Genomic DNA, 17,887 nt, shown 5'->3' with positions numbered 1-17,887 from the left:
TCCTTCTGAGTGGTGGGTGTGGGAGGCTGGGGCAGAGACTGCCATCCTGATGGGGGTGGGCTGGGAAAAGCCCTGAGCTTGGGCCAGGTACCCCACCACCATGATACTAGCTGACAAAGGAGCAGCCTGTGCTCACTCTCTGACCCCTTCCTCATCAGATTCTCTTTCTTCCCACCCTTATCTAGTAATGACCAGGCGGTCATTTTTATGTACAACTTTATGTGGGACTCTGGTATGTCTATGGTACAAAAATGTACAGCACTTGATCCCAAAGCCCTCAGAGCAGGAAGGGCATGGTGCCCGGGCCAGGCTTCTTATTGGGAAGTGTGGTCCTTGAGGTAGAGTCCAGGGGTGGGGTGGTGACCAGCACTCGTGGGGAGAGATTTCCTCCGGGAGAAATGCCAAAGGTCCTGAGTGTTCCTCACACCTCTCTGAAAAGAAAGGAGGTGGGTGTTAGGCAAAGTCAGACGTGGGGTGAAGAGTGAGGCTAAGTACCCTTCCTTGCCATGGCCCCTGCTCCGGTATTGCCCTCCTTCTATACTCTGTCCCCACTGACATCTTTGGTACCCCTCTCACTCCATACTGGCTTCTCCACCCCCTCCCAGGCCACCTTCCCTTCAGCACTTACGATGTGGACAGGGGGGTGTCCAGCTGAATGATGTGGGGCCCACGCATTCTCCTCAGTTGGACCCGGGTCAGCTTCTGAGGCCTGTTGTTCCTCCGAGGCTCGGGGATGCCCTCAATCCTCTGGCTGGCCAGTTCTTCCCGGATCTCTCTGAGCATGTCCTCAGCCCGGAGAGGGCGAGAGGAGGGGGTGCAGTCAGGTCTCAGGAAGAGGGGCCCTTCTTCTTCATCCCCTGAGGACTCCCAGGGGCTTTCCCCAGCAGAGTCAGTGTGGGTTGGGGATGGGGGGAGCTGTCTCCGAAGTCGGGCCCTATGCAGCGTTTCTGCTACCACATTCCCATCTACTGAGGTCCCGTCTTCTTCTTCAGACCAGGTTGGTGGATCTTGCCTGGGAAGGCTGCTTCCTCTTCGGATACCTTCCCCTGGCAGTTCAGGGGCGCTTTGGCGTTGGGGGGCTTGGGGGTTGGGAGGTTGAGGGCGCAAAGGAACATCTCGGAGGTCCAGGGTGGAGAAGGTGAGACGAGGGTCACGCCGAAGGGCCTGTGGGCGTAGACGGCTCACAGAATGGGGCCCCTTGGGGGAGCCTGGGATCAGGGTCCCATAGCCAGAGTCTGAAGTATCATCTGGTACCAACAGAGGCTCTTCATCCACGTCTTCTGTCACCACCAGCTGGGGGATGACGGTTGAGAACTCTGGAGTCCTACAATTTATAGGAAGAGTAAATGGTCAGAGTCGGGTGCTGAGGGGTCAAGTTCAAGTCCAGGAATTTTCCCTTGATCTTCCTATCCAGAAACAGCCCCTCCTCCAAACTTACTTCGGTACCACCTTTACACTGCACGATTATTTTCTCATCTTGCTGGCTAGACTGTAAGCTCCTCTAAGGTATTTTAGCCACAGTACCTGGCCCAGGACCTTGTGCCAAGCAGGTGCTCAGCTATCTGCTGAAGGGTTCCTGAGCTCCCCTGAGGCAATCCCCCAGTGATGGATCTTTCTTCTCCTTAACCATGCTGCTGAACAGATGTGTTCCTGTGAACGAACCTCTCGCCCTCTCTGGATCCTTGCAGCTGCGACATTCTGCAAATCCCATACTGGCTCTCACTCTTCATCCCTGGCCTGGGGAGCCTGCTCCTCTCAAGGAGCTTGCGTCTCTTGTGTCTGTTTCTGTCACCCTGGCAACTGTTGACTAGTGCCAACCTGTTCCACTCTAACCAGTAGCCTGGGTTCCTCTGTCTATTTCCAATGTCCCCAGAAGCTGTGTTGCCACTTCTCTGCTGTGTGGGTTCCTCTCCCCTCTCTCCCTGCCTGCAGTCCCCCTACTTTGAGAGACTTGTGGTCCCTGTGGGTCTTACCTCCCCTCTGCGCTGCTCTGAGAGTCCTCCGGGGAAGGTGAGGAGGGCCTGGTGTGTGGGGCCTCCCGGTCCTGGTTCCGATAGAGAGCTAGGAGCTCCCTCTTCTGTTGGACATACTCCTCTGTCTTCAGCTTTTGCAGGGTGATCTGGGGTGGGCATACTTTCATTAAGAGCTCTTATTTATTGAGACTTGCTGTACGTCACCCATGTGCTAAGTGCTTTACATACATATTATCTCATTTAATCTTCACAGATTATGACTATATTATGAAGGCTATGAGGCAGATATTATTTGTTACTCCTACTTTACTAGGGAAAAATGGAGACTCGGGATAAGTAACTGCCAAGGTCATGGGGCAAAAGAGAGTGGGATGGCGCCAGGAATTGAACCCTCCAACTGGCTCTGGGGGTGGGTGAGGTGTACAGAAGACCCCCTTTCCTGCTTGTGCGGTTCTTCCTGCTTCTTATGCCCCCTTGTTAAGCCCTCTTTCCAATCTCTTCCCTCCTTCAGGAAGCCCTCCCTGATATATGGTGATGGTGGTATAAGTGTTCTAAATGGTGGTGGGCCCTCAAATTACTCCTTCTCCTGCTGCCAGGGTGGGCAGGGTCAGGCTTTGTCCTCTGCTGTCCTTCAGAGATGAAAGCAAGACCGTCCCAAGAGGAATGGGAGAGGATACACTGTATTTTCTGTCTTCTTCCCTCAAAGTTTTCACACAGGTGCCCTCCGAACAAAATAGTGACATCTGAGAAGCACCTTACAGGGCACCTCCACATGCATGTGATCATTTGATACACACCATCACCCTGTAGGTTGGAAAGCATGGATATTAGCCCATTTTACAGATGAGAAAACAAGACTTAGAGAGACAAAGGGACTTGCTCAAGTCCCACGAGAAGAGAAGCAGAACTGGGACTGGGCCTTCTCTTTTGAGTCCTGGTTCAGGAACTACATTGACTTTCAAGGGCAGCCTTAAAGGGCAGAGTTGCTAAAGGACATTTGCTTGGGGAGGGGGAGGGAAGGCAGCAGAACCCACAGACAGGTTGAAGGCACAGGCTGGGCAAAGGGAGGTCCTGGTGGCAGCTGCGGGCAGTGCTGGTATCAGTACTCACTGGTATGGCCATATCATTGTTAAAATATTGGAGTACTTCCATGGTGGTAAGCAAAGGGCTGCTGTCCAAGCCTCCTGCCTCCTTTCCCTAGGACTGGTAACCGCATCCTTCAAGATCCAGTGATAACATGTGGCACAGCAGGGGACCTCTAGCACACTCCCAAGCTCCCAAGATGCTCCACTCTAATTGGGTGATGGCCATGCCATACTGGTGGTTAAATATTTTGATTATCTCTCCAGCTTAGGTATCTGAACCAGCAACTCTTGGACACCTGGACCTTCCCAAAGCCTCTCCAGAAACAGGGGGGTAGCCGGGTCAGGACAATAGACATGTTGGAGAAATGGATGAACATCAGGTTTATATTGCAAGTTTCCTTTCTCTGGCTCTCCAGTCCCTCAGTCCTGTGAGTGACAAAGCAGTGCAAAGATTCTTAGTCTCATAAGACTAGTCAGTTGGCCAAAGCAAGGGATGATGGTACCTGGGTGCAGAGAACCAGCACACCAGGGCCAGGTCCTGTGACCTCCTCCCTCATCTCCAATGTGGGACGGAACAAGAAGCAAGGATGCTGGGTGGGGTTGTTCTTGGGGCCAGGGTGGAGTGGAGCAGCCTGCTTGTTGGGCTGAGATGACCTGCCCGTGGCTCCATATGACCCAAGTTCAATGGAGTGTTTGGGAAGTCCAGGATAGGATGGTGTGGGGAAGGAAAGAACTGGGAGGAAGGGGTGGGGTTTGTAAGGAACATCTAATACAAGTATCTCCACTAAACGTGCCCCTGGCAGTTGCCCCTGGCCCAACCCTAGGAAAAAGCAGGGAGGGAGGGGACCTGAGGCATCAGGGAATGGGGCTGTTTGAGGTCCCCCCCAGACACCCCAAAGCTTCTCCAGCAACCCTGGGAGGATCTTCTCAGCTTGGGTAAGAGGAGAATCAAGTTGGGAAGGGAAGAGGAAATCGGTGCCTGAGCCAAAATGTGGCTCCTCTACAAAGCTGAGAAGAGGAAGGGAGGGCTCCCCCAGCATGATTCTTCTTTCTTTGCCCTGGTGGAAGACATAAGCCTTGAGAGGAAACACCTCTTCTCCCCACTGCCTCTGGGGTTGCTCCTAGATTCATCTGCTCCTCCCAAAGTTCCCCCAGTGGACTAACACAGATCTCTCAAAGTGCCCACGAACTCTGAGCAGCTGTGAGGCCTTTCCCTAGTCAGCACCTAGCCCCGCCCAGGCGCCACTGATCACCTCCTTCTTCTAATGATAATTACAAACATTTATGGAGCGCCCATTAAGTGCTGGGCCTCATGCCAAGCAGCAACAATAATTGTCCCATCTCTCCTGCATGATTGTGCCCACTATCACTGCAATTCCCCAGATGGGGACTGGGCTTGGAGAGATGACATAACCCCTGCAAGAACACAGATAACAGGTGAGAGCTGGGCTCTGGCTATTACCTTAGCAGCCTGCTTCAGCCTCCTGCCATTCATCTTTTGACCTCTGTCTCTGACAGGTTTTTCTGTTCCTGTCACTGGTTCCTTTTTCCTCTTCCCAGTCCCTAATCATGGGCATTTCCCAGGATTTAGTCTGTCTTCCCTAGAGAAGCTATTTTTTTTTTCCCCCTAAAAGTTTAAGCTGCCCTGGCTAGAGCTGCAGGGAATAAATCTACATCTACATTTCTGTGAGGGGGAGAAAGCAACAGTCCCACCCTTGGGTGGTTGCTCTATCAAGGGGACCAATAGATATTCCACTGCCTTTATCAGTTTACAAAGGCTGATGGCAATAGAGAGCAGTTTTCTTTAAGAATTCAATGTGAAACAATAGCAGGACAAACTAATTTCAGTTTCAGTGTTCTTTGTTTTGCTAAGGGAGGCCAGGGAGCTTGTGCACTGCTTGGTTATGTATCAGAAGTGACCTCCTTTCCTCTGTTAGCCAGGAGTGAGACTGCCCGAGGTAAATTAGTTTGAATAAAATCCCAATAGTTTGTAGTGGTCCCTTGGGGGTTCTAAAGGGAGGCGGGAGGGGGTGTCATTTTGGGACTGAGAACCAAAGGAAGAAGACAGAATTCTGACAGTGGGGTGGTGAAGGAAAGGGCCTCCTGTGAGGGCCCCCCACCTGGTGCCTTGGGGAGCCCTGTGGCTTGTTTCAGGTATTCAAGGAAGTGGCAGTCCTACAGGGTTGTAAGACACAAGATCTTGAGGTTCTGTCTTTAATTCTTATTTCATGCCTTTTTTTTAATGGCAAAATCCTCATATTTACTTTCTATTCTCCTAATTCATGGTTTTTAATACACTAAACCGAGACTAAGTTCTGGATTTTCTTTTCTTAAATAAGCTCTCCACATTATGATATGATAGTATAGATAAGATTTCAGGAAGAATGCTTAAAATTATTTAAAGAGCAAGACTATTTTCACACATTTTCAAAAGTTCCAGAAGCCTTAATTACCTAATGTGCCAAGGACAAATCATTACTATCTATTCATTAAAGCAAGCCCTGTGAGAACCACTAATTTGATTTTAACTGTAAAAATAATGAGGTTGCATTCTTTAGAAACAGTCTACATTAAGATTTCTTGCTTTGTTCAAAATGCCCTTTTTTTTGGTAATTGAAGTATAATTGACATAACATTATATTACCTTCAGGTGTGCCGTGTAATGATTCAACATTTGTATAATGAAATAATCACCTTGGTGAGTCTAGTTAACATCTGTCACCATACGTTTCACAAAAAAAATTATTTTTCTCTTTTGTTAACTAACAACTTTTAAGATCTACTCTCTTAGCAACTTTCATAGTTCATCCTTTGTCCCCACCTGAACCCCAGGGCTGTGTTCTATACTTCCCAGAGTCCCTAAGGTATGTTCACTTGCCTAGCCCCCACCACATCACTTTCAAAGTGCTTCTGTTTAAAACTTACTACTGCTCTAGACCCACCCCTCCCAGGAAGCAACAACCAACCCAACAGGTTTCCCTCTTTGTATTGATTTCATTTCACACAGAGGGGGCTGCCAAAGCTGTCTTTCAAAGGGGAAATCATCCTTTGTCCTCCCTAATCTGTGACCTGCATTAGGGTGCATTTACCTAGAGCTGGTAGCATGCTGCCTTGCTTAATCAGAATGACTTCTTGGGGTGCTTGGGTGGCTCAACTGGTTAAGTGTCCAACTTCGGCTCAGGTCATGATCTCACGGTTGGTGAGTTCGAGCCCTGCCATCAGGCTCTGTGCTGACAGTGTGGAGCCTGGAGCCTGCTTCAGATTCTGTGTCTCCTTCTCTCTCTGCCCCTCCCCCGCTTGTGCTCTGTCTCTCCTTGTCTATCAAAAATAAATAAAAATGTAAAAAAAATATTTAAAAAAAGAACGGTTTTTTGGGCTCCTCTCTATGACGCAAGGACTGCCATTATTTATGTCCATTTTGCAGGTGAAGAAATGGAAACTCAGCGGACCACATAACTCACCTAAGGCCACCCAGCTAGGAAGAGGTAGAACTGGTGTCTGAACCTGGAGTTTCTTGCATTCAATATAGGTTTTTATTTTTGTTTATTTTTTTATTTTTAATTTTTTAAACGTTTATTTATTTTTAAGACAGAGACAGAGCATGAACAGGGGAGGGGCAGAGAGGGAGACACAGAATCCGAAGCAGGCTCCAGGCTCTGAGCCATCAGCCCAGAGCCCGACGCGGGGCTCAAACTCACGGACCGCGAGATCGTGACCGGAGCTGAAGTCGGACGCTTAACCGACTGAGCCACCCAGGCGCCCCTCAATATAGGTTTTTAATTACAGTCTCCCAAAGGCTTCTCTTCCTTCTCTAGCTCCTTTCTCTAACCTGCCCCCCTCCAACTTTTCCCCCTTTTTTGCAACATGTCCCTAAGAATATGACACTAAACCTCAATATTTCACACTCAAACTAGTACAGTAAATCTCCTGCCACCAATCTCTCTTGCCTCCAGCCCACCTATCATGCTGCCAGCTATCAATTCAAGATGAACGCACTGATTTCACCGTGGCATTCCCTTGCTCAAGAATCTATGGTGGCTCTCTCTTGTCAACCCAATTCAATTCAACCTTGTCCCGTCTGCCCTCTTCTGTAGCTTTTGGGGTCCTGTAAAACCTGGCCTCTCCTCACTTGTTCGCATAAACCCTTGGCTCAGACTTAGACAGATGTGGTCACTGTCCCCAAAATAATCCAACCCAGTTGCTCCTTGATTCTTTTGTTTCTGGTCTTCCCCATCCTTAAAAGGCCAATTCAAATCTTTACTTTTTGGCCATTCTGCTCCTATGGTGGGTTGAATAGAGGCTCCAGAAAGATATGTCTAGGTCCTCACCCCCAGAACCTGTAAATGTGACCTTACTTGGAAGAGGGGGTCTTTGCAGATGTGTAAAGATCTTCAGTTAAGGATCTCAAGATGAGATTATCTTGGATTTAGGGTGTCTGTATAAGAGACAGGAAAGGGAGATTTGTACACAGAGACAGACTGAGAGGAAGGCCACATGAAGACAGAGGCAGAGACTGGAGTGAGGCAGTCATGAGCTAAGGAACACCAGAAGCTACCAGAAGCTGGAAGAGGCAACCAACATCTGGCCTCCAGAACGGTGAGACAATGTTTCTGTTGCTTTAAGCCATTAAGTTTATGGTAACTAGTACAGCTCCATTTGGATCTTTTGAATTCCTCTAGCTTTTATCACATGAATCTGCCCTGTTAAACACCTTCTCTCGATCCTTGTCATCGATAGGACAAAGTTCAAGTTCCTTAGCATAGCACCCAGTCGTAGACATGAGCTGGTAGTACCTACCCTCTGGCCTCTCTGCCACTATGCCTGCTCTGTCCTGGTAATATCAACTATGAGGCCAGTGGTTTTCTCAACACACACACAGTTTCATGTTTCCCACATTTGCACAATCTGCTTCTCCATCTGGAATAACTTTCCTTCCCATCCTTGTTCTCCTCACGAACTCCTAGATATCCCCCTAAACAGGGCTCAGACCATAGCCTCTCTGTGAAAGTATCTCAGCAGACCTCCCTCTGCAATGTCCCCTTTTCCCAACCAACACACCAGACAGAATGAATTACTCCCTTCTTGGTCATAGTTCCATTCTGTGTTTTCTATTATCTGTACACTAATATAATTTGTACACTAATGGAACATAGTTCCATTCTATGTTTCTATTATTTGTACACTAATTTGTCCAGCTAGGCTGCAGCGCATATTCCGAGGTGGGGGGGGGGGGAGTGGTGTTTTATTCTTTTCTGATTCCCTAGCACCCAGCAAGTGCTCCATTAATGTTGAATGGAAGATGAAGTTCAGAAGATCATGGTTTCAGGGTACAAAAGCCTTGAGGGGACGCTGTCTTGGGCTCTCCCAGTGACTGGCACAGTAGCTGGCCAAAGGCTTCCTTTCATGCTCTTGTCAAGGCTGTGTCTCCCTCCTGAGGGCCCGAACCAGACTGAACCTGCATCCACCTCAGCCTCTTTCTCTTCCTCCCTCCCTCTTGTGCTCCCTTTTCTGACCTCCGAGGGCCCCTCCCCGCTCTCTACTCCTGGCTTTCACATACCTGGGCCTCCTGGGTCTTCTCTAGCCACCGGGCACAGTCTGCAGCATTGGGACAGTGCACAACGAGGGCACTGGAGACACACTGGAATTCAGTGAGATGGATCACCAGGAAGCTGTCTGGGTAGAGGAGGTGAAGGTCTGCTCAAGGGCTAGACCATATTTGATCCCCATCCTGACTGCTCCTTCCCTTTGCCAAGAGGAAAGGAGAAGGAAAGTGTCCCCGCAGGAGAGACATACTAGGGTCTCGGAGTGGTCGGCACACAAGCTTCTCCAGCATGAGTGGGGGACGGATGACCTTGGCTTTGTCTGCCTTGCGTTGGGGCTTGGTCACCAGCAGCACATCAGAGAAGAGGAACAGGTGCACATCCAGCTGGGAGGCAGGTGTCAGAGAGAGACAAGGGTCAGCTGGAGCAGGGGAAGGGTGGCACATGGACTGGGGCTCCTGCATGGTGTGCGTGCATGGGTGCACATGTGCACAAGGGACAGAACCGTGGAACGCTAGAGCTGGAAGGGGTGTCACTTTGGTCCCATCTCTTGTCTTACAGGCTGATTCAGGGGCATACAGACGAGCAGAGCTTAGCCACAGCACGTCCCCTTCTCAACACACACAGACACACAAACATCTCTTTGCCCAATTCCAGCTTTTCTGACTCTTATCCTGTGTCCTGGCACCCCTCCCTTCTCTTCAGTCTACCTGCCGTCTTCTCCGGTCTTCCCCGTAGCCCCTCACCTTCCCTTCTCGCCCCTCCTTCACTCGCACGGGTCCCTCCAGCAGCAGCTGCCTGGTGTGCTCGGGAGCGACCCCCAGCACGGGCGACAACAGGTCCAGGGTGCAGAATGGACGCAGGTTCTGAGGGACACAGTGCGGAGAGGATCACTGCCTCCCCCTCCCCCTCCCAGCCACCATGGGTCTTTGTTCTATCACCAGCACCTTCTCCCCTCATCCTCGCCTTCTTGGAGGGAGAGGAAGCAGCCAGTAATTCCTTTTCACTCTTTAGAACTCTGACCCTCAGCCCCTCCTCATGGCGAAGGAATGGTGGGCACGGGCCCTCTGTGCCACCTCTGCCCCTTAGCCTCCAGGCCTCTGCTTCATCTTCTTTCCCAGGGACCTTGTTTTGCTGAGCCCCCTTCCCCCTGCCCTCCCTCACCTTCTCCACCTCCTCACTGGATGGCTCCAGCACTTCATAGGGCCCAATGCGTTGGGCTGCAGCCACCAAGCTCTCCTGCTCTTCCCCTTGGCGCACCTGTTTATTGACGTATCGCAGGAATGACTCCACAGCGGCAATCTAGGTGACGGGCGGGGTGTGGAAGAAGGAACAGCTCACCTCTTTACCCCGTACATCTCACCCCACCAATGACAACCCAGGCGGCCGGTCGGTGCCACACTGGCACGTACGTATGAGGAAAGAGACCCTTAAGAGCCTTAAGAGTTCCTGGAAATCAGTTCCCACACACCAGCCCCCAGCGCCCAAGGCACGGCCCTGCCAGGCCACATACCATGGCGCTCAGGCCCTCCCGGGCACGTGCCTCAGGGCTCCTCTTAAGCACAGCCTGGAGCAGCAGCGGGTACTTGGTGATGCGCTGGTGGGGCTTGATGAGCAGGTCGCCCAGCATCTGCCTCCCCGAGCGCTTGTGCTTCTCACACCACTGCCAGCAGAGGAGGGCAGGGGGTCAGGAGTCCGAAGGCCCCTTGCCGCCCCATTCTAGCGCCGGACTCAGCTTTGGACTCAGCTGGAGATGCCGGATGATCTGGTTGTTTCAGGTCCACCCCAGCCCCCTTCCCAGGCGCCCTCTCTCCCACCTGCACAAAGGAATGGAAGAGAGGATTGTTGTCTTGCTGTTCCCGGGCGTAAGCCATGGTCTGCTTCACTTGCAGGCAGTATTGGACATAGGGCTGGAACCGCTGGCTGAACTGAGGGGACAGATACGGGCAGGCAGGGGGAAGAAGGTCATGAAATACAGGCTCCAGCTGCAGAACACGGGGAGCACGGAGGAGAGAGCCTCCCACCGACCCTTAGTCCAGTTGGTGCCAATCCCTACCCTCCATGACGCTCTCCCCCATGACTGCCAGCCCCTCCCTCTGGGTTCCAGGGAGAAACTGAGATCCCAGGTGGCTGACCCATGGCCACTCCCTGAGCTCCCATGCACAGCCCCTACTGTACCCTGCTTCTCTGGACAGACTCTCCTGTCATCAATAATTCAGCTGGAATGTTTTCAGGACACAGCAGGTCTCGTTTCACACAGAGGTGGGTAGTGACCTGAGGGTTGCCCAGAAGCCCTATTCCTATGGAAGGGGGTACCAATGGCTCCCAGGAGACTGTCTCCCCACCTCTGTCCCCTATTCTGGCTCTGCAAGGCCCACATTTTCTTGATTGGGTAACACCGTGGAAGAAAGTCTGACCCCAGGCCCCTTGCTTTCTTTCTTTCTTTTTTTTAAATTTTTTAAATGTTTTATTTATTCTTGAAAGAAAGAGAGACAGAGCATGAGTGAGGGAGGGGCACAGCAAGAGAAGGACACAGAATCTGAAAAAGACTCCAGGCTCTGAGCTGTCAGCACAGGGCCCGACATGGGGCTCAAACTCACAAGCTGTGAGATCATGACCTGAGCCGAAGTCGGACGCTCAACCGACTGAGCCACCCAGGCACCCCAGGGCTCTTGCTTTCTTATTACATTTCTCCATGCTCTGGGTGCCCTGTGGCCTTTTATACGCCCCCCCCCCCCACCACCCCCAGCCAGTTGCCCAGGGGATGCCTTGCTTTGGCCCCATTCTTCTCGCAGCTGTTTGTCAGAGGCTTTCTGGCCAAGAAGTAAGATTGTATAGTTAAGAGATTCAGTGGAACCCTTCTCTGAGATAGCTGCATTTCATTTCAAAAGAGTCACCAAAAGACCAAAGAACTTTTGGGACAGAGGTCGTATCGGTGAAATGAAGGGCAGGAGGTGAGGTGATATTCTGGGGGTGGGGGCGTGCCCTCAGACTCCCCCAACTCCCAGAAGGGTTTGAGTGGCACAGGCTGATCCTGCAGACAGGATCTCTCTGGGCTCTCCCAGGCCCGCCCCAGCCACACGTGGCCCTTCGCCATGCCTCACCGTCAAGAAGCCGTCTTGTAGACTGACAGGGTCCAGAGGCTGGCCTGAGGCTCGAGCCTCCCCCAGGGTGGGCCCCAGCACCTCCTCCCAAAATCTCTTGTGGACTCGAATCAGGCTGGGGACATTTCCAAACAAGGTCTCAGCTGATACCTGGAGGAGGGAGCAGAGCTTAGCCACAAGCCTTGGCAGGTCACTGTCAGGCAGCACTGGCCGTGGACAGGTGAGGAACTGTAAGCTTGGATGAAACTTGCAGGGGAGCTGAGAGACGGAAGGGGCTGGGGCTTTCCCTTCTACTTCTCTGGCACATCGGCGCAGCTGTGCTGAACACCAGAAAAGAGCAGAGGCCAGCCTGCTTGGGGTCGAGAGCAGGAAGGGGACCAGGGAGGGCAGGGGGTGTCCTAGAAAACAGGGAATTTGGACAGCAGCCTGTGGGGCTCTCTGCAAGCCCACTCCCACTCTGCGGGCTCAGGGCTTGGGGTGTGGAGGGTCCTCCAGAGTACCCACTCACCTCGGTCAGGAGCCCCACTCGCTGCAAGTTCAGCAGGCCAGCGGCCAGGAGCTGGATGCAGGGAAAGATGAGGGTCTCAGCACCTGACCTCTACCTTTGGGACCCCAGCCTAGTCCTCTGAAGCGTCTCTACCTCCAGATTTACCACTGCTAACCTTCTTCCTAAGATCCCGGGGAGGACTCCAATGAGGGGGATCTCTCAGCTGCCTGTCCCCCACCCCTACCTTCCTCCCACCCCCTGCCATGGTCCTCCCTTCTTGGCCTGGGGGAATGGGGGACAATGCAAGGGAGATGGGTAAGTGGCTGAGGTGGGGGCCTGGGCTGGAGCTGGGGGCAGCTCACGTCGGTCATGATCTTGAGCTTCCGCACATAGATCAGCTCGGTGGTCAGCAGCTCCCACAGTGCTTCCTGTTGGTGGCAAAGCTCCCGGCTCATCTCCTGGGGTAGGGGCAGTGCTGGCTCAGTTGGGGGAATAATGACAAGAACAGCAGCTGTCATCTGTTCAATGCTACTAGATCTACTTCATAGATGACCTTTTAATCCTCAAGTGTGTAGATGATGTTATCCCCATTTGACAGATGAACCAACTGAGGCTCAGAGAGGTTTACAGTCTTGAGCAAGGTCTCACTAGTCAGTGGCAGAACTAGGAGTTGAACCCAGAACGAGATGTCTCCAAATGCTTTCCCCATGTGACCCCACTTCCCAAGGCCTTTCTTTCTTCCAGGGCAGAGGGGAGGTATATGTGTGCGTCTGTGACACCACAGGGACCGACACTGTGTTCCAGGCCTACCTTGTGCCCAGGCACCAGCTCCTTCCAGGACTTCTCAATGACCAGGCCACTGTCAGTGCCCTCTCCTATCTCCCAGTGCTGACGGTCCTCAGGGGGCAGGCGGGGCATCCCAAACATGCTGAATGTATGCAGCCTCATCTCCAGTTGTTGGGCCTTGGGGACTTCCTGGGAGAGCCAAGAAGGGGACCAGTCCTGGCCATGTCCTGTGCACCCAGACCCCTGGTCTGGGGAGGGCTGCATGTGCGTGTGTGTGTGCGTGTGTGTGTGTGTCTGAGAATGGGAGGTGGCAAGCAGCACTGTCTGTGAGTGGGGACACGGAGGCCTGGGGGACAGGGGTTGACCCCGGCTGGGATTACAGGTGAAAGGGCATCGCTGAAACACGCATGGAGACGTACCTTGGTCTCCAGAAAGGTGCCTGACAGAGGAGTCTGACTTAGGCTCTCTGACCAGAAAGATACTTTGTAGGGCCCTTCTGAGGCAGAACCCTTTAGAGGGACCTTTGGGTGGAGACCAGACAGGACTAGGGAACCAGTGGTCTCAGGCAACATTTTGACATTTGCCTCTAAAATGAACATTTTTATGAGGCAGCATGGTTTGGAGATGCATCCTTGAGAGGGTCTCTAGACAGAACCAGATCCAGCTTCTTGGAGGAGCTGGCCATGCTCTTGGCCCTGACCATCTGTGGAGGACCCCATGGCTTGGCTATGAGCATGGGAATGGGAGAAGAGGGGCCCTTCACCTTGAGTTTGGGGGAGTGTGGTGGGCCAGCCCCCAAATGGCCTCCATGCCTCTTCTCATGCTCTGGCTCTCGCAACTTCAGGGGAGACAGGCCTCGGACCTGGCCAGAACCCTTGGCAAAGGGGACATAGTCTTGGAAGCGTCGGCGACTGGGATCCTGGAGGAGGAGGAGTAGGGTAAGTTCTTAGAGGGGCCTCCCTTTTCCCAGAAGTCCCAGAGTGGTAGTGGGGGCTTGACTCCAGACGGTGTCCCTGACCGCTGCAGGCAGGGCGGGCTCACCTCTCCCTTCAAACCAGTTTGATGTGAGCCACTCCCGCCCTGAGTCACAGCACCTGCTGCCAGGGAGGCCAAGCGGAGCTGGGCAGGGGCATGCCAGCTTGGCTCCCCTAGTGGGCCCAGGGGCAGAAGTGGGGGGCCTACTGTAGAGCGGGCGCACAGGCACCTACACGCCTGGGCTCTGGTGTGTGTGTCCCCCAGCATCTGCCCACTCACAGGCGTGCTTCCTGTACCATGGGCTTGCGTTGCACAGTGCATTCTGGGTCCCTCGCAGCTTTCCTTGCATGTGGGGATGAGGGAGCACGCATGTGCGGCCTCCCCCCCCAGGGGCATGCAGCCTGTGTCCTTTCCAGTTGGGAGTGGCTGCCCTTCTACATGAGAGATTGAGACCAAACGCCGGCCACACACACGTCTTCCTCCCCGCCCCCCCCCCCCCCCCCCCCCCCCCGGGGCAGGCCTGGTCACATTCCTTGATCTGCCTGTGGCCTGACTAACACTGCGTACTTCCTAGTCTCCCTTCCTGCCCTCAGCCTGGGAGAGTCCCTAGCTGTCTTCCTTGTCTCCCAGGGCAAAATCCTCTTCCAGTAAGACAGGGGATACCCCAGCTGGAAGCAGAACTGTTCTCAAGGTGACGGGGTAGCTTGGAGGCTGAGGGAAACACTGCTTGGCCTCCACACCCCTTTTCTTGGTCAGCATTTGAGGCAGGCCAGGAGGGCGGAGCAGTGGTGAAGCCCAGGCAGGCCTCTGCACCCCTCCCCGCTTGCAGAGTAGGGACATCCAGAACCTTTGCTCTTCCTTCAGTGCTGACTCAGAGGGAGCAGGTCTCAGGGAGCCCACAGGCTCCTCCCAGGTAGAGGCGGGAGTCTGGGAGGTACCAACCCCAAGGGTTGATACATGCCACTCTCCACCACCCCCCACCCCTCACCTCCATGCCTCAGACCTGTCTAACAGCACCTCTTCTGAGGACCTGGCTTCTCCTGGCTCTCTGCCTCACCTGCCGCATCTGCCTGGGATGGGTGTGGAGTCCTGGGAGTCTGGCCCAACCCTGCCCTCCTCTCCCTCACAAGCCAGGAAAGAAGGTAGGGGTGAGGGACAGGAATAGAGCAGCCCATGAACCTGCAAGATAGACCTGAAAGCCTTGGTATCCTCCCTCTGCCCCACCCAGGTCATTTTGGGGGCAGCCTGGACTCACCAGCACAGGCCCTCCTCGGGGATAGAGACTGCCAGCAGGATTCTGGGTGGTGGCCCGATGCCGGCCCCCATAAGTCTCAATGCGGGAGGCCACAAGTCCTTGGAGGGGACCATCATCTGGAAGAGCAAAGGTCTGCATCTTTTCTCTCCTGGGTCACCTCGGAAGGGTCATAGCTTCAATGTCCAGGAGAAAAGGGTCCCCTGAGGCTGCACAGAGAAAATAGAGAAATGGAAGGGCCAGCCTTGATCAGTGGGTGGCTCCAGGTTGGAGACCAAGGGACGGAAGAAGGAAAGATGATGGAGTGGGGGAGGAAGGAACAAGAGCTTGTCACTTATTGTGGGGGCATAACTGCCTGTGACATGGTGGAGCTGGGTAGGACCCCACATGCTGGGTGGAAGCCCCCTTGGAGCTATGCCTCCTTCCTCACGTGTATGCACATTTGGGGTACAGGCTCCCTCGTCTGCCTCAAAGGATGCTTGTAGTCCTGAGTAGCTGGGAGCCAGAGCCATAGGCAGGTCCCCAGGCTTCCTGGATGCCCCCTTCCAGGGGGGGTATTTCTTTTGCACCTAGCCACCCACCCCCAGCCCAGGGAAGAGCTGCAGGGAGAACACGGGGTGGGGGGCACTGGACACCGAACCACCTGCCTACTGTTTTTGTACAGCCCGAAAGCTAAGAATGCTTTTCACGTGTTTGAATGGTCGGGAAGAAAAACCAAAAGAAGAATAATATTCCAGGACACATGAAAAGTGTATAAAACTCAAATCTCAAGGTCCCTAAGTAAAGTTTTAGTGGAACACAGCCACATTTACTCCCTTCCAACTGTCTACCACTGCTTTATTGCTAGTTGTGACAGAGACAGTTCCTATAGGCTTCAAGTCTGACATACTTACTCTCTGGCCCTTTATTCAAAGTTTGCCTACCCCCGACTGGACCCTCCTGGCCACAGACAGGGAGGTGAGGGAAGACAGCTAGCAGGCCGCTGGGCTTACAGACAGAGGCAAGGGGCAGGAGGGTATGTTTGGTGCTCCCCAGCCTCTGGGAACACCTCCAGACAGCCGAGCCGGAGCCAGGTCGGTGGGGGGGGGGTGGGGGGTGGGGGTGGTCCATCACTTCCCCGTAAACCTGGATAGAGGACCTACCCTTCGAGTGGGCAGGGCCTGGAGAGCAGAGGCCTTCTAAGTAGCTGCTTGTGCCCCTCCAGATGGGCCTGAGGCCCCTGCTCAGCCCCTTACTTTTCTCTGGTTTATGAGCAAGGGAGGAAAACGTTCATTGTCCCCCAGGTCCCCTCCCAACAATCATCTCTTCAAGGGCTGCCTGTCTCTCTCTCTCTCTTCCTCTTCCTACCCCCGGACCTTTTCGAGCTCTGACGCGGGCTTCCCTTCCCTTCTCGCCCCCGCGCCGCCAGCCTCGGCCCCCTCCTCCGTCCCCAGACCGTCCCGCCCCCGTCCGGCCGGCTCACCGCCGCTCACCTGTGCCCGCAGGTGTCCCGGCGCCCGCCTCCCGCGCCGCCGGCCCCCCGCCCTCGGGGCTCCCGGTCGCCGACGGCTGCTCCGGCAATGCCAGCCCCGCAGCCAGGCCTGGGTCTGGGACCGAGCGGCCCGCGGGACCCGGGCAGCACAGGGCCGGGCCGGGAGGGAAGGTGGAGGGAGAGGGGCGGGGACGCGGGCTGGCACCGCCCTCTCACCGCGGGCTCCGGACCGGCTGTGCCGCGAGGGCACCCGTGGGGCCCCGGGGACGGAGGGTGTCGTGCCAGGGACGCAGCCACCTCTCCCCGGGCCAGGAGAGCTCACTGCGCAGCCCCCCCTCCCCTCCCTCCTTCGCACCCGAACTCACCAGCTACCCGGACTGTGCGCAACCTGGAACCGCGCGCCACCCTCCGGCCCTGCTCTCCTGGCCAGACCCCTGCGAGGCGCCAGAGTAATGAGGCATAAATGCGAGGCTGGGCGTCGCGGCAGGCGGTGGTGAGGGTAAGGACGGAGTGATCTTTGGCGCCCAACTGGCTTTCAGGTGCAGCGAGTGGCCGGGTATCCCCTCCTTCCCCAGCCTTGTCTTCCTCCTTTAACTGGGCAGGGGAGTGGGACTGCCAGTAGAAGGGGTACAGGGGCCCGGGTTCTCTGGCTGAGTCCAAAGTGTGACCCTTATCTCTCACATGCCTGCCCTGGCCATCGGGTCGAAAGCTGTCTCTGGACTTTGCCTTTGCTCCTGGGATGGCACTTGGTGCCCCTCTGAGGCCAGACCCGGCACTTCTCCCAGCACCCAGGACTAGGGGCGGGTGGACAGGGGTATCAGATGGGGACACCCTCACACTTCACTGGCACACAGGCACATCCCAGGTTTCACAAGGACCATCCTGGCACCTGCAGTGGCTGCTGACATGGGCACTGTTCCAGCAAGGGCTCTGGCTGGACATTACACGAAAGGGCCACATTTTTACATCCCCAAATCGTGACCCATCACCCGGCTGAAGTGCTGGATATTGGAAATTAGAAGTGTCCACAGATGCTGGGTCGTTATAATCTTACAATCATGAAGCCAAAGAGCCTGTAGTGGTGGGGGCTGGGCAGTCTTCCTCACACAGATCAGCTACGCAGCGATGGATACGACTCCTTCCATTTGTAGAACATTCTGAAATTCATGAAACATTTTCAAAAGTATAATTTCATTACATCACTAGGGGAAAGG

At 54.1% G+C, this 17,887-nt stretch overlaps 1 protein-coding gene across 4 annotated transcripts; it reads right to left on the bottom strand.

Annotated features, from left to right (window-relative positions):
- Positions 1-199: 199 nt before the first annotated feature.
- Positions 200-17,302, bottom strand: PLEKHG6 (pleckstrin homology and RhoGEF domain containing G6). 4 transcript variants are annotated; one of them, XM_045462750.1, is made up of 16 exons: positions 17,039-17,302; positions 15,206-15,321; positions 13,739-13,894; positions 13,000-13,164; positions 12,552-12,647; positions 12,211-12,261; positions 11,703-11,852; positions 10,416-10,526; positions 10,112-10,261; positions 9,763-9,900; positions 9,345-9,464; positions 8,852-8,984; positions 8,616-8,731; positions 1,974-2,119; positions 629-1,324; positions 200-431 (listed from the first exon to the last, which is right to left on the bottom strand). In XM_045462750.1, the coding sequence occupies exons 4-16, from the start codon at positions 13,135-13,137 to the stop codon at positions 422-424; spliced, it is 2,055 nt and encodes a 684-aa protein (XP_045318706.1). In that variant the 5' UTR covers positions 13,138-13,164; positions 13,739-13,894; positions 15,206-15,321; positions 17,039-17,302; the 3' UTR covers positions 200-421. The 4 variants fall into 4 exon arrangements, with proteins under 4 accessions (XP_045318706.1, XP_045318704.1, XP_045318707.1 ...); XM_045462748.1 differs by having other exon boundaries at positions 15,206-15,411; positions 17,039-17,151; XM_045462751.1 differs by lacking the exon at positions 17,039-17,302 and adding an exon at positions 16,675-16,832.
- Between the last annotated feature and the right edge of the window lie 585 nt (positions 17,303-17,887).

Source organism: Leopardus geoffroyi, chromosome B4 (assembly GCF_018350155.1).
Source record: "Leopardus geoffroyi isolate Oge1 chromosome B4, O.geoffroyi_Oge1_pat1.0, whole genome shotgun sequence".
Taxonomy (NCBI): Eukaryota; Metazoa; Chordata; class Mammalia; order Carnivora; family Felidae; genus Leopardus; species Leopardus geoffroyi.
This window is presented reverse-complemented; position numbering and strand designations above follow the sequence as displayed.

Coding starts and splice junctions, on each gene's coding strand:
- PLEKHG6 (XM_045462748.1), bottom strand. CDS start 15,343: ATGCAGACCTTTGCTCTTCCAGATGATGGTCCCCTCCAAGGACTTGTG. Junction 12,648..12,999: donor AGCTGGTGCCTGGGCACAAG/GTAGGCCTGGAA, acceptor CCCCTACCCCAG/GAGATGAGCCGGGAGCTTTG. Junction 9,465..9,762: donor CCAGTGAGGAGGTGGAGAAG/GTGAGGGAGGGC, acceptor TGTGTCCCTCAG/AACCTGCGTCCATTCTGCAC.